At 40.3% G+C, this 16035-nt stretch overlaps 1 protein-coding gene across 8 annotated transcripts in view; it reads right to left on the reverse strand.

The window, feature by feature from the left end:
- PPFIBP2 (PPFIB scaffold protein 2) overlaps positions 1–16035 on the reverse strand; it is a 138025-nt gene that overhangs the window by 107041 nt on the left and 14949 nt on the right. For all 8 annotated transcript variants that reach the window (XM_087921180.1, XM_087921179.1, XM_087921169.1 and 5 more), the window contains exon 2: positions 1999–2096. In XM_087921180.1, the coding sequence (XP_087777306.1) occupies positions 1999–2062 (64 nt within the window). In that variant the 5' untranslated portion in view covers positions 2063–2096. The remainder of the gene's footprint in view (positions 1–1998; positions 2097–16035) is intronic.

Below are 16035 nucleotides of genomic sequence, written 5' to 3' on the forward strand. Positions count from 1 at the left end.
TAGAGAATATTCTAAAGTTGGGGCTGTCAGAAAGTTAGCTGCTTCACTTTTTGATTATCTTGTGAATGATAGTAGCAGTCGTTTTATGGCTAAGCCTCCCATAATAGCCCTTTTGAGTTAGCAGATGAAAAATACAGGCTCAGTCAGGCTCAATTGCACTAAAGGATAGGAACATGCAGGCTTACAAACAGACTGGAAGGAAGCTCCTCCCTGCTACTTGTTATTTCAAACTAGCTTCCATGAGAATTTTATGGGTTTCTGTGAGAAAATAAGGCAGATAAATGTTCACTTGCATCAGAGGTTCTGATCAGCAGGTTCTGATCAGTTCTGGAGAACCGGTAGTGGAAATTTTGAGTAGTTCGGAGAACCGGTTGTAACCTTCCCTCAGGAATGGGGAGGGAATGGAGATTTTATAGTATCCTTCCCCTGCCATGCCCACCAAGCCACACCCACAGAACTCGTAGTAAAAAAAATTGAACCACTGACTTGCATGCAATCAACTTTCCATTACTCAAGCTTTGCTTTTTGGTGAGGGATTTCAGGTTTTTAAAAATCTTTTTAACTTAACAGGATCGACCGCCTGAAAAAGTCTGAGAATTCCTATGAATACTATCCCAAGTATTTTCAGTCTTCTTCATGAAGATGCCACCACTTCAGGCAGTTATTATTTAGACAGACTTGAAACAAAGGCATCTTTTTTTCAGTCTCACACAAAAGCGTGAAGCCTTCTTTAATGACAGATGCTACATTAGGAAGCACTTTTAAATTACTTCTGCAGCACAGACTGCTCTGGTATTTGTAGGAAGCTTCAAGATTCTCCTGGTTTCAAAAAAAAAACCTCTCGTTTAACTTTATCAGCTTTGTTATACACACTAAGAGCTATAAGATGCAATTGGTTGCTTTTGTGGTTCTTTATGACTAAGGAGGGAGTAACTTAACTGAACAATTTTCAGTTCCTGCACTTGAAAAGAACAGAAAGTCCTAGTTATCCACCAGACTTAAAAAGAGTACAAAGAGTAAGAGGAGTTTGTTATGACTTTGAAAGTGATACTTTACAAACCACTATTTTCTGTTTATTTTTTCTTTGCCTGAAGCTGAAGCCTTAAAACTTGGGTTGGTCTTCAAACTCTTGCTTTGAACTTCCGAGTCCAAACGTCTTTATATGTCACAATTTTATTGAACTTCACCAGATTTGGGTATGTAAAGGCTTCCACCATTGAGAGCCATTCTGGGATTTTCAAATATATTTTAGGTTTTATTTTTTCCCCATACAAATATTAGTGAGTTCTTATATAGTGATTTTGAAAGTATGTATGGATTTTAATCCTCTCATACCATAGGAAAGCATGCCATCCCAGTTGTAAGTCATGTCTTTCTAAATATAACAATCTCTGAGGGATATCCATTCTTTTAACCATGTTATCACACATGCTTAGTAATATAAAAACCAATCTGGTAGTCCAAACCCTCAATTTTCTTTAGATTCTTGTAACATTTTCAATTTTCACTTTTTTCCCTTGTCAAATAAATTTCAAATTTACTTTATTCAGATCATTAAAAAAACCAATTTTTCTTACATTTCAATACTGTACAAAGATAACATCCTTTTTCTTGATATTCTTATGCTAAAATAATTGATATCCTTACTTTATAATCACTGAAGATTCTTATTCTAATGTTAAATGACCACATCACTAAAAATGTATTAAATTTTACACTCTCCTTAACCATTTTATCCCTATAAGCTCAGTCTTGGTTGCCACACTAGACTTTTTATAAAACAAAGTACATTCTGCTCCCCAGGAAATTGACCTTGATCTGTTTAAAAATAGCTCAGAGAGAAAAAACTATTGTGGTCAATAACTTGAGAAAATTTGGACAGTCAAACATAAATGGAAATTCATCTGGATAGTTCATCTTTCATTATCACAGCTGCAAAATAGATTTTATGGTGGATATAATGTTGGTCATTTAAAAAAAAATAAACTATTACAATACCTGCAATGATATCATCCATTTGTTCTAGAGCAGCTTCAAGCATGTGACTAGCATCAGAAGTCATCTTTTGTGGCTTGCTTGGATCTTGTTTTCTTAGTCTAAAAGGGAAAAAAATAGGTAATGTTTACTTATTTGTTTGGTTTGATTTCTATAGCTGCCCGTCTTAATAGGTGACTCAGGGCAACATAGATCATATGACATAAAAAGAATTAAACAGTAGAAAATAAATATGTATGGCACCAAGTAAAATGGTACTACGGATGTTAATACAATCAGCACCCTCAACCCACTTGGGGCTCCAGGCCGAACCACACAACCAAGTCTTCACAGTCTTGTAAAAGGCCAATAGGGTTGGGGTAATCCTGATATCTGAAGGAACAATATTCCAGAGAGCAGGGTCTGTGGCAGAGAAGGTACTTCTGGTTACCACCGGCCAACAATCCTTGGACAATGGGGCCTGCATGTGTCCAACTTGTCTGATCAAATTGGATTGACAGAGACAACTAGGAAAAGGTGGTACCTGGCACCAAGCCACAAAGGGTTTTAAAGGTGATAACTAATACCTAGAATTGCATTTGAAAACAGTGTAGCTCATGAAGCAGTGGTGTTACAGGTATTGAATACCTGACAACTTTACTACCCATCTAGCCAATTCTGCACTAGTTGAAGCTTCCGAATGCTCTTCAAGGACAACCCCATGTGGAGCACATTGTAGTAGTCCAGATGAGATGTTACGAAGACATGAGTGATTATGAGCGAATTAAATCATAACAACGTAGCTGCTACGCTCTTAATTTGCCATCAACAGAAATCATTTCATTTTCAAGATACATATATATGTAAAAGTCAATAATCAGATCATGATCATCCTTGCGATTTATAAAAACAGTGGATTAAGTGAACAAGTAGAAAGTATATAAAGGACTAAAGAGGGTAGCAGTGGCAACCAATTTACCTTAAATGGTTGTCTGAGAACTGATCCTACTCACTGGAGAACCCACTAGATGGCAGACTTTTCTAGCCATCAGACTTTCTTGCAAATTGATGGATAAGATTGCTTAGCAGATTCTGTCCAGAATGGTGTCATTGTAAGGTAGAAAATACTACTTTAACCAAGGATGACTTAAGGCTACCTGTCTCACAGAATGGGGATGAGGTGAAGGCAGCATAATTGGGGGGAGGATAAGTTCATCCAGGACACAATTATGCTTATTAAGATGGTCTGCCCAAATACTTCATGGACCCAGACGGATGCTGATAGGCAGCTGCAGAGCTTCCTTGTGATCTGGAGGGCAGTTCCATCAAGTGTCTAGTCAACTGCTATCAAGCTCATGCTACTATAACAGATTAGTTGTAAATTGTCTTGAGAATAATTTGATGAAAAGTAGATGTTATATGTTTGAGTTAAGCCATTAAGGTGTTGAACTCGGAGCGGGGAAACAGAAGTTGAAGTAAGGGATCATGGTGGCTCAAAAGATTAGGATGGTCCTGATTATTGGCAGGCTCGCATTCAAGACCCAGTGTTGCTGCAGAACATCACACGTTCCAACTCCTGCCAGCCCAGCAATTCAAAAGCTGGCAACTGCGACTAGATAAATGGGTACCACTATGGTGGGCAACTTAATGAGGTCATGAAAGGAACCCCATGAGTGGGCATCCCCTGAGCAATGATGTCACCATTCAATCCTTTCAATCTGGAAGCGCTTCAGTGCTCACGATAGAATTGTACTAGTCTACTACAGTAGTCTACCCTTAACCCAGAAGATCACTAAGGGATATTTGGATCGATTGCTCTTGTTCGTCTTCCCACTACTTTCCAAGGTTGCTATTGCTATGGGGGGAAAGGAAGATAGCATCATGTTTTCTACCTTGAATTCATGAATGAAAAGCAAGATAGCAATCTGTCAAATAAATAAAGTATGTGATTATAAAGTCAAAAAGAAAGATTCAAGGCAAACTGAATTATTTTATAACACAGAATTATAAAACTCGACAAGGAGTATTTGTTATATTGATTTCTTTTTTAAATACAGAAATGTCCTAAAGTCACTCATCGTTTTCTAAAGCCCAATTATTACTAGCTTTACTTATCTTAGTTTGTAGGATGGGACCTAGAAGTAGTTAACTGGAGTTTATTTAATGTTTTTCTCCACTCCTAGCCTTGCTCAATCCCAGATTTGCAAGTTCCTCAGGTGGCATGCCCTCCAGTGCAACTTTGGCAGAAGCATCAGTCATTTCAAGCCATGACCTCTAGCTTTCAGTTTGCTATTCACAAGCAGATTTAAAGTTCATTTCAGGAAATAAGATTACCGAAACATTCCTTCTATGAAAAAATTTGGCAGCGTTTTTTGTTTTTCCCCCTTTAAGGGGAAAAAAATTTCCCTGCATATCAGTAGGTGCATATATATGCTAAATTAAATTATTTGGGATGTTCTCCCAGGCCAAAAAATATAATCTATGCATCTATTATATTTATGCTATATGTAGTTATGTTATATGCATTTATGTTATGCATTCAGAATACTGTACTATTTAACACAAGCCTATGTTTACTCAAGAGCAAGTACTGAGTGGGGTATAATACTCAACAAGGAATGTTGAATAGTATGAACAATCATTTCAGTAACCTTCATAAAGCTCCAGTGAAACCACTTAGCAGGATATTATTCTTTTATGGGGCAGAACTGAATCTTGCATAAAGGCCACCTAGAGAGCTAATGGTGATAGAAACTAGAAACAGAAAAAGGGTGTTGGTACTTACCTGACATGCCTGTTCTCTTTGAGCTGTGAAGAGCATCCAGTAGTGGGAGGTGCTTCAGTCTCTGCATGTCTAGGCTGGGCTTAATTTGTGGAATGCTCCTCCCCCTCCACGGGACTCCTCCCCAGCGTTCCCCAGTTTTGGCGAAGACGAGAGAAATAACCGCCCTCGTCCTCAATGCCCTAACAACTCATTGGCTGAAACAGGACCCCACCAGACTGAAAAAAGGGTGGGGCTGGATGCTCTTCACAGCTCAAAGAGAACGGGCATGTCAGGTAAGTACCAACGCCCTTTCTCCCATGAGCTGTTCAGAGCATCCAGTAGTGGGACATACTAAAGCTTGGCCTGTCCTACGGGAGGGACTCCGTCTGGCCTGGAATCTTCTCCTGGTCCCTGTGGACCCGTTGCAGAACTCTTCTGCCAAAGGAGGCCTCAGCGGATGCAAACACATCTATTTTATAATGCCTAATGAATGGCAATGGGGAGGCCCAGGTTGTGGCTCGACAAATTTCAGTTATTGGTGCCTGTGTGGCCCACGCTGCCGATGTTGCGGCGCTCCTTGTTGAATGAGCTGTTATGCCCCTGGGCACCTGCAGGGATTGAGTCTGATACGTTTTCGCTATCGCGGCCAGTAGCCAACGGCCTATTGTAGAAGGTGAGACCTTGCATCCCTGAGTGTTGGGCTGAAAAGACACAAATAAGGCCTCCGTTTTTCTGAAAGTCGCTGTGTGGTTGATATATATTTGCAATGCTCACCTCACATCAAGCCTATGCCATTGTAGTTCCAACCCTTGGGATGGTCTGGGACAAAAATTAGGAAGTATCAGCTCTTGTGCCCTATGAAAGACCAAGTTAATTTTGGGTATAAATGTAGGATCAGAACGAAGGACCACCCGGTCAGAATGGAAAACACAAAGATTTTGTCTGACAAACAAAGCTGCAATCTCTGACAGACAAAGCTGCAATCTCTGACAAGCAGAAGTGATCGCTACAAGGAAAACTATTTTATACGTCAGAAATTGGAGACTTGACGATTTCAAGGGTTCGAAAGGGCCCTTAGTGAGTGCAACAAGGACCTTGTTAAGGTCCCAGGTGGAATAACACTGGAGGGCATAAATTTGTGGCTCCTCGAAGGAAACTCCGTATGCGTGGATGATGGGAAAGAGATAGCAGACCTTCACAAGTGAGAACTGACGCCAAGGCCGCCACCTGTCTTTTCAACGTATTAGGTGATAATCCCTTGTCAAGTCCCTCTTGCAAGAACTCTAGGATTTGAGCCACAGATGGAGAGATGGGATCAATTCGAGACTCAGTACACCATTTTCAGAAACTGGACCATGTGGCATTGTAAATGCGAGTTGTTGAGGGGTGTCTGGCGGCTTGGATAGTGGCGATAACTCTGTTGGAAAGGTTTTCACTCTTCAGACAACTCCACTCAACCTCCAGATAGTCAGGTGCAACCATTGAGGGTTCAGATGTTGAAGGGGTCCCTGGGTTAGCGAAACCCTGGCTGGCGGAATTTTCCACGGTGTTGATATGGATAGACTGCGGAGGTCTGCAAACCATGGCCGTCTGGGTCAGTAAGGAGATACTAGAAGTAGTTCCGCCCTCTCGTCTAGCAGGCGGCCGTGGCTGCTCTGATGGCCCACTTATCAGACTGATGGGCTCTGCGTAGGGCTAGCTCGGCCTGTTTTTTCTCTGGCTTTAATGCCTCCTGCGCATCACTGGGAATGGAGGACGACGCTAATCCCACTATAGGTTCATCTACCTCGGGAGTATTCAATAATTTTGAGAAATCAGGGGCCAAATTGAAATATTTCCTGTCATATCCAGTGGGGCTGGGTACACTGCTGCAGAGGCCCACTGTTTGTGTACCAGGTCCGAAAACATGGGAGGAACTGGGATCACCTCTGCTTCAACTACTGGTTGGTTGAAAATTAGATCCTCTGGTCCCTCTTCCAAAGGAGTTGGAGTGGTAGAAGGGGTCGACTTGTTTAGGCGTGCAATATTTTTTGCCTTAAACTAGAGAGATCTGAAAAGTTGTGGGTGGAATAAGCCTGTAAAAACAGGTTAGTCAGGAACAAGGCCCTCATCCTCAGACATTCCCCTTTCTAAGGGGTCTGCTTCTGACAGGGGCTCGCTGTCATATATTGATCCTGATTCAATCTCTTCCATTTGATCAATTTGATCCACTTCTTCCTCCTCCTCCCCCTCCTCCTCCTTAGTCGGCCCTTGGAGGGGGACCTCCCCTTGTAAATGTACCTGGGTATAGTGCTGCTCCGATCTGGTCAATGACTTTAGCGATTGGGAATCATGATCAGTGATCACAGGATATTCCCTGGTCATAACTGCGTGTTGAAGACCTGCTGCGATTCCCTGGCGGATTGCCAGCTCCATCCAGGCCTTCATCCTCTCTGGAACTTCTTCTGTAAGAATGTCATCCTGATGAAGACCAGCAGCCATCGGAGTGAATGTAGCTTTGGAAGCCCTTTGCGTAGTCGGTGTCCCAGATACTTGGGCCTGTTGGCCTTGGGGAGCCAAGCTGTGCCTGGATAAGAGGGAGAGATCTAGGGGAGGAGGAGGGTGGGAAGAGGTAGACGGACCTGGACTGGAGGAGGGGAAGTCCTGTGAGACCTCGTGTGTGCACTTATCTGTTTTTGTAAAGCTTTATGGCACCTGATGGCATCCCTTTCTGAAGTTTTAGAATTCCCTTTAGCCTGCTTAGGTTTGTGCTGAGATTTGGCTTTGACCTTCAAGGATGTGGTCTGAGAGCTGCTACCATCTGCCATTTTGATTGAAGTTGGAATTGCAGTATGCTTGTTATACAATGCAATACTGTGAAGGTGGTTGGCACGCCCAGGGGCCTGATCTGAGGACAGACCGGTTACCCTGATGATGTTTTTATTGACCCTTTTCCTCTTTTTTTTTTTGAATAATACCTATCTATAATGAGTCATATCTCAGTAATAATATTTTATTGGTATTAAAATATACCGAAGAGAAAATTATTATTATTATATTATTGTATTATTATATAACCACTAATAAATATATATATATGGCAATATGTATATGAATATTAATTAAGTGGCACGATGTGCTGAGAAACCAAACAGCCAAATTGAGAACGCCTAAAGGCCCAGATTGATAAGGGTAGAGGCCTTCAACAGCTTCCCTGCACAGGCGGACACAGGCCTAGGTGCTCGCTGTTGTGCCACTGGGTTGATTGGGCTGTGAGGGTTAAGCCAACAAATTAACTGTAAGAATAGCCTCAAATGTAGAAAAAAACCAAGACGAGGGTATAATGGTCCCCAGTGTTCCTGAAGGGAACCTCTGCTCGGAACAGAGTTACCTCACACAGCACGAAATGGAATACAGGAGCGCGGCCACGAGGTCTTGTAAGAAAAGATGGCCTCCGGCCATCAATCTTTTGGTGTGCTCCCCAGCAGCAAACTCCCGCCGTGGGAAGGAATAGCCTCCGATGGCTTTTCCTATAAGGCTAAACGGCGGGGAAGGGTGGAAGGCACTAAGCATTTGAATCCTCCACCCCAAGTGGCATTCAGAGGGGGAAGGAAAGCAATATGACTCTGTTGGGAGCAAAGAGCTCACGCCGCTGTTTGGGTAAAGAAACTCTGTGGCAATCTGTCGGAATGGCAGAGGTAGAAAGATCGGTTGTGGGGAGGGGGCGCGGAGCAGCGCCGAAGCCTCCCGCTGCTTTGGGGCACGAATTGGCGCTTCCCTGTAATGAGAGTGATCTCTGTAATGCGAGCCAACGTCGAGAGATCGCAATCCGATTAGAAGGCTAAAGGCTTCTAAAGACAAGCTGATTAACTTTCAAACCTGCTAGCAAGGAAAGAATTTTTCCTGTTTTGGCCAAGGAAGAATCACAAGCGCTGCCTATCTCTCACAAAGCTGAGCCAAAACTGGGGAACGCTGGGGAGGAATCCTGTGGAGGAGGAGGAGCGTTCCACAAATTAAGCCCAGCCTAGACATGCAGAGACTGAAGCACCTCCAACTACTGGATGCTCTGAACAGCTCATGGGAGAACATTTTATTCTCTTACCTGTTGCACTATATAAAGCACTCAAGCTGTTGTAATCAAATCACAGATCAAACTTCAGTGGAGTAAGCCTTAAGGCTTTCTATCTTGTATAACTCATCCCTCACACAGGCAGCAGGCACTTATTTGCATAAGGCTATTTTATGCCAAACATTTTCTTCCACAGGTGCAGAATGTAAACAGGATCAAACTAGTCAGCACTATCCTACACAGAAATTATCCAAAATATCTCCTTTGCTGGTCATTTGTATGAAGGGAAACTCCTACAGCTTCCAGAGCATGCCTGTTTCCCCAAAATAGATTGCTAGTTGTACCCACTGAAAATGTACAGTTTCTTTGAGTCATTTATTTATTTAGATATTTATATCTGTCTTTATTATTTGTATAAATAACTCAAGGCGGCAAACATACCTAATACTCCCTCCTCCTTCTACTTTCTCCACAACAACAACCCTGTGGGGCAAGTTGGGATGAGAGAAAGTCACTGGCCCCAAACCACCCAGCTGATTATTCGTGCCTATGACAGGACTAGAACTCCAGGCTCCTGCTTTCTAGGCCACACCTTAACCACTAGATCAACCAGGTGAATAAAAATCTTTAGAAACCACTATTGTAATTACTGATATAATTCCGGAGCATGAGAGAATTTTGTTTCCTGAACATAAATATTTCTTTTTTTCCCCCTGCAGATATGCTATAATTCTGATTTCCAGTCAAATACAAAATCTGAAAATACAAAAAAAACTTAACTCGTACCACACTTACTCTGAACAGGTCAAAAATCAGGATTCTCAACCGCAATTATTTAGGCCACCCTTTAGTTTTTTTTTAAGAGAGAAATAAATAAGCCTAAGAAATAATAGAAATTGTTACTCTTGTTCATAATGGCCATTGTCACACTTCTGAAACATTCACCAATATTGAACTGGATTATAGAAGAAGTTTAACATTGGAACTTATTCTGAACTTGCTTTTTCTCTCTTTGCACAAACTGAGAAAGGGATATTGCCAGAACAACAGTAAAATAATATGGGTCTAGAGTGGTTATCTAACCCACTCTGAAGACTGAATTCTAGCTTTTAAAAATAGCTGGAACAGTTCTAGAGAATATACTGTACTATCCTATCAATTCCAGTTTAGGAGCATAAGCTGGTTTTTTTTTTAAAGAAAATGACCAGAATTGATCCTGTATGGGAAAAAATTAATTAGCTATATTTGTTATCAGGATAAGACAAAAATCATAAAATATTTAGTCCCTTATGAGGAGATAATTCCAATATTTGAGTCAGATACCTTATACGTATATAGGTGAAGATGCATGTTTGTGTGTATGTGCATGCTAGTAGCTGTGGTGTTTTTAAGAGCTAATGTGATTAAACCTGCACCAAAAGGAATTCTTTTGCAAGTAATATCTGCCGTAATTTTTAAACAGATACTCTAAATTACAGGGGCTATGCAAAAGAAATAAGGGGTCTTATTGTCCCTGCCCAAATGCTTTATAGCTGATTGCTGGAGATTAACAACAAGAAAAGACATGGAAGTAAAGCAAATAGCTCCCAAGGTAGTCCATTCAGCTACAATAATCAAAGATGACTATTTGAAAGACCAGGGAATGATGAGGTGGAGTGGATGCTTCAGTTAAAGGTTTGTTTCCCAAGTTTGATTAGCTCCTCCCAAGTGCCTGTGATTGGGTAGCTTGACAGCAAAAGTAACTCTGATTGAGATGATTGTCAGTGCTCCAATCACAAAGATATCTGAATTAAAGCAGATCTGCTAATTACTGATTTCAATCCCTCTCTCCATCACAGCACAGTATTTGAAGCAAGTGGCTTTATTTTGGCACAGTTGCTAATGCACTGTTATATGTAATGCTCCAGTATCTGGGAAAAAAACGAGTCAAGGCTAGTTTCAAGAGTGTTTTGAATTGGGATAAGGAAGTTTATAACCATCCATCCATTCCAGCTCATGTCAGCCTGTCCTAAATTGTTTTGTTTTAACTGCACCTTAAAATTCAGCCTTGCCTGAGATACAGTCCTACTAAAAACTCCTTGCAGGTAACCTATCTGTCTTATGAAAGAAGATTTTAATTGCTGTCATTTTGATTTATATGTTTAATGACTACAAAAAGGCTCAGCATGACGTATTTGGTGCCAGGCACAATTCAAAAATAACTTCAAATATGGCTATAGCATAATAGCTTATAACCTGACTGCTAATAAAAACAAATAACTTCAGAGTTGGAGAGCTAAGCATATATGTTTGTTCAGGTCTCTTAATCAGGATTCAAAGAGAGTGATCCATATTGATGGGAACTCCTTTCAGAGATAACTTCTGATTTCCTGTTAAGCAGTGTTAAAATTTTTTAAAAAGTGTTCTTGGTAAAGTAGCCCATTTTCCTCGTTCATCTGCATGTATTATTTTGAAAAAAAACAAAAACCCTCTTACGAGGATCTAATGACCACAATTCATTTGGGCTACCATGAAAACTAAAAGGAGTTTGCTATACTTGAATAAGTTGTTTGCCTAGAATATGTAACAATATACCCTAATTTTGATCTGATTAGAATAATTAGGATCAGAAATATTTAGGGGAGTGCATGGAATAGAAAATATAGAGCAGAACATTCTTCCAAACCATCACATCAGCCACAGTTTGGCAGAAACAAAACTCCAAATAGTTTGTTGCTTCAGGTTTCAACCAAAACAGATTATGAAAACATTGGGAGTGATTTTATGGAGTGTGCAGAGCAAGATTGGCATACATCTTTGAACTCTTCTTTTCTCCTAAATTGACCCTCCATGTGCTAAACACATGTCTTTCCCTCCCCCCTGCTGCTGCCACTAGCATCTAGCTAAAATAATCTCAATTGTACAGGATAGAGTTTGAGCATAATACACTCCACTCGGCTGGCATTGCCAATTTCACCATTTCCAAGAACCTCCCCCCACCAGTGTTGGCTTTTCTCCATTCTGCCAGTTTCTGCCCCCCTCCCTAACCACTGCCTGGAACTACCACCAAGTTTCAATTTGTATCCAGAAGTAGCGGCCTTATTTTATTTTGTATATGGATGGAAGTTTCAACTCACGCAAAGACTATCCAAAAAACTGTTGTTTCTTGCATGAACCAGTGAATGCAAGGGACATTTTGCACACAACTAAAAATATTGAAATGATGAACTCAAGCAATATTAGCCTGTGTCCACCCTGTATTTTAGCACAAGATCAAGGTCAAGCAATATTAGCCTGTGTCCACCCTGTATTTTAGCACAGCTATACAATATGGGCATATAAACATCCATGATATTGCCCTCAGCTCCTTCACAGTTCATAAGGGAGAGTGTTCAGTCAGCATGAGTATTATTATACACGCTGTATATTATACATTGTATTGTTGTAATATATTATTATTCGCAGTATACCTATATTATATATATATACATATAGTTGAGATTGCCCATGTCTATTTATATTTAGCTATCTTATGGAGACAGCACATTCATCTATCCATCAATCAATCGGAATAGAGCTGAAAGGGACCTTGGAGGTCTTCTAGTCTAACCCCTTGCTCAAGCAGGAGACCCTTTACCATTTCAGACAAGTGGCTGTTCAGTCTCTTCTTAAAAACCTCCAGTGATGAAGAACCTCCAACCTCTGAAGGAAAGCTCTTCCAACTGGTTAATTATCCTCACAGTTAGGAAGTTTCTCCTTAATTCCAGGTTGCTTCTCTCCTTGATTAGTTTGCTGACAGAGACACCATGGACCAGTCCTTTGCTGTTTTCAGGGTGGCCCCACGGGCCAGATCTAAGCACCCCACAGGCCAAATTTGGTCTGTGGGCCTTGAGTTTGACACTCCTGGTCTAATCGGTAAAACTCAAAATCAAAGTTTCATTCTTTTCCAGTTCAAGCACAAAGTTCAGAAGCAGTGTCCATGTGGAAATGAAAGTATTTATATTCTTTTCTTTAATCAAAATAGTAAAATTTTGCCATTTCAGCCATCTCCAGCAGCTTCATGCCTCTCTCAATCATTTCCTCACCCAGCAGCAGCTACTTAGCTGCCTGCTAACCTACTTGCAAGCTGAAAGTGCCTGCAACATCCTGTCGGCTTCCCCACTGACATGGTTGTGGGAAGCCAGCATGAGGCAGCTTCACCTACCGACCCTGGAATTTGGTTAACGATGACAACTAGGATCTAGTCATGTTGCCAAGTTCAAAAGCTGATACAAAAATTTATGCCACCAGATAAAGACTTAATGCACCAATCACATTAAACAAGAGAGAAACCTTCTACGCACCAATTCCACCTGCACTTTCTACAATATTGTAAACAACAAACTAAAAGACTCAAGGTCCATCCCACCCCTGAAAGGACCTAATAGTAAAGATTGCAACAATGACACCATTAAAATCAACCTCTTTAACACATTCTTTGGCTCAGTATTTGTAAACAGCAATGGATCATGCCCAATATTTCCTAGTCAAACCACAGACAATTACAATGATCTAATACATATCGATTTTACAGAAGACAATGTTGAAAAAGCACTACGCAATCTAAAACCATCTCTATCTATTGGACCGGATGGAATATGTGCCTATTTCTTAAAAAAGTTATCCACTGCCATAGCCAAACCTCTAAGCATAATCTTTGAAAAATCTTTCAGGACCAGTTCCTTGCCTAACCTATGGTCACAAGCCACAGTCATCCCCATCTTCAAAAAGGGAGACCCCAGCCTAGTTGAAAATTACAGACCAATCTCTTTATGCTGCGTCCCCTGTAAAGTCATGGAATCAATTATTAACCAATCCATTATCCTCCACTTAGAGACAACCTACTCTCCAATAAACAATTTGATTTCAGAAAAAAACTATCCTGTAATCTGCAACTCTTACACTGCAAAAATACATGGACTATAAAACTCGATCAGGACAAAACAATAGACGCAATCTACATAGACTTCTGTAAAGCCTTTGATTCAGTGGTACATGACAAACTACTCCTAAAACTAAAATCTTATGGTATCTCTGGACAACTGCATAACTGGATAGAAGCATTCCTGTCAAACAGACAACAAATGGTCAAAATTGGGAGCCTCCTATCAAATTCTGTACCTGTCAACAGTGGTGTCCCCCAAGGCAGTGTTCTAGGACCAACTCTCTTCATACCCTACATAAATGACCTCTGTGATCATATTAAGAGGAATTGTGTTCTCTTCACTGATGATGCAAAGCTATTCAACACCACAGAAAATACTGCTACTCTTCAAAAAGTCCTTGACTATGTATCAGAATGGTCAAACAAATGGCAACTTCAAATTTCAACAAATAAATGCTCTGTGTTACATACTGGCAAAAAAAATCAGAAAATAAAATACAGGCTGAATAGTCAAGACCTTGTTGTTGATCCAAGGATCTTGGAGTACTCATCTCAAATGATGTAAGTGCTAGAGCCCACTGTAACTATATAGCCAAAAAGGCATTAAGAGTTGTTCAGCTAATCTTACGTAGCTTTTTCTCTGGTAATATTACACTAATAACTAGAGCATACAAAACATTTGCTAGACCAATACTCGAATACAGCTCATCAGTCTGGAACCCACATTACTTATCTGATATTAACACAGCTGAGAAAGTCCAGAAATATTTCACAAGAAGAGTTCTCTACTCCTCTACTCATTGCAGAATACCTTATGCCACCAGACTTGAAATTCTAGACCTAGAAAACCTAGAACTACTCTGTCTTCGGTCCGATCTAAGTATAGTATATAAAATCATTGCAATGTCCTACCTGCCAATGAATACTTCAGCTTCAACCATAACAATACAAGAGCAAACAATAGATACAAACTCAAGGTTAATCGCACCAAACTTGATTGCAGGAAATACCACTTCAGCAACAGAGTGGTCAATGTCAGAATACTCTACCTGACTTGTGGTTTCTTCCCCAAACCCCAAAAACTTTAATCTTAGACTTTCTACTATTGACCTCACCCCTTTCCTAAGAGGTCTGTAGGGGGCATGCATAAGCACACCAACGTGCCTACCGTCCCTGTCCTATTGTTTCTTTTATTTTTCTTATATGTATCCATGTATTCATAACTATGTTTTTACTTATACCTGTTATCTTGTAAGCAATTGACAAACCAAATAAAATAAATAAAATATTACAGGGTTGCCGTTGCTAAAGGATGTGGTCACACTTTATTACCCCATCACTTAGCAACAGAAATTCTTGTCCCAATTGTCATTGTAAATTGAGGACTGCCTATAGCTGGTGGGAGAATGTGGAAGACAGCCGGTGTCTTCCAATAACTTGGATTCAAAACAAACAAGCAGTTTTTTCAGACAAGCTCAAAAACACTCCACCAGCAAAACATAAATTATTCCTATGTCAAGCTCAGTGTGATAATGAACGTGTCTCAATTTTTCATTCCTTAGAGAATAATAAGGAAATAAAATCTACTAATATAGGCAGACATGGGCAGTGAGCATGTGAATTGAATGCAGATATGGTTCCACGGTAGGAAGGCTGATTTTGCAAAGGGTTTTCCTGCTGCACCTTGTTAACAACTGTTTTCTCTATTAGAGACTCTGTGGCAGCTTCGTACTGCCTAGAGAAATAACACATATTCAAGAAAGCGATATTATAAAACTGTAGCAACACTTAATTAAACGGGTTAGAAAAAGAGTCAAGTCCTCTAATGAGTGCCAAAATAGTATAAAGCATTTCCAAATTTAGAGTTCTAACTGAAAAACCAGATAATCAAAATTATTCAACTGTATTTAGTCCTATACTCATCATACAATAGTAAAGGAGAGTAAACTTAAGTGTCTAGGCATCAGCTGCCTAGAAATATTCAATCCTAAGAAAATGTGGTTTATCTTTGCCATTGTGTAGCTTAGTTAAAAAAGTGCACCTCCAGCTCCAAACTTTTTTTCCTTATAGTCTCATTTGTGACATCATACCATTGCTACTGTTTGAAAAAGAGAAAGGGACTTTGTAGAAATGAGCTCCTGTGTGGCTCTGACAAACAACATTTAATTTGCCGTGGCTTTAAGCAAATTCCTTTGGCTATGGAGTACACAAAAATGATTTTTTTTAACACTTCCAGCAGTGTTTTCAGTGGGCTTATAGGAAAAAGGCACAGGTGCAACAGAAAAACTGTTAATAGACTTCATATTGTTCATGAAGTATTACCTGCTTCCTATTATTGATGAACTA

The sequence above is a fragment of the Pseudonaja textilis genome, chromosome 1, assembly GCF_049901715.1.
Source record: "Pseudonaja textilis isolate UNSWEBS1 chromosome 1, rPseTex1.2, whole genome shotgun sequence".
Lineage (NCBI taxonomy): Eukaryota > Metazoa > Chordata > Lepidosauria > Squamata > Elapidae > Pseudonaja > Pseudonaja textilis.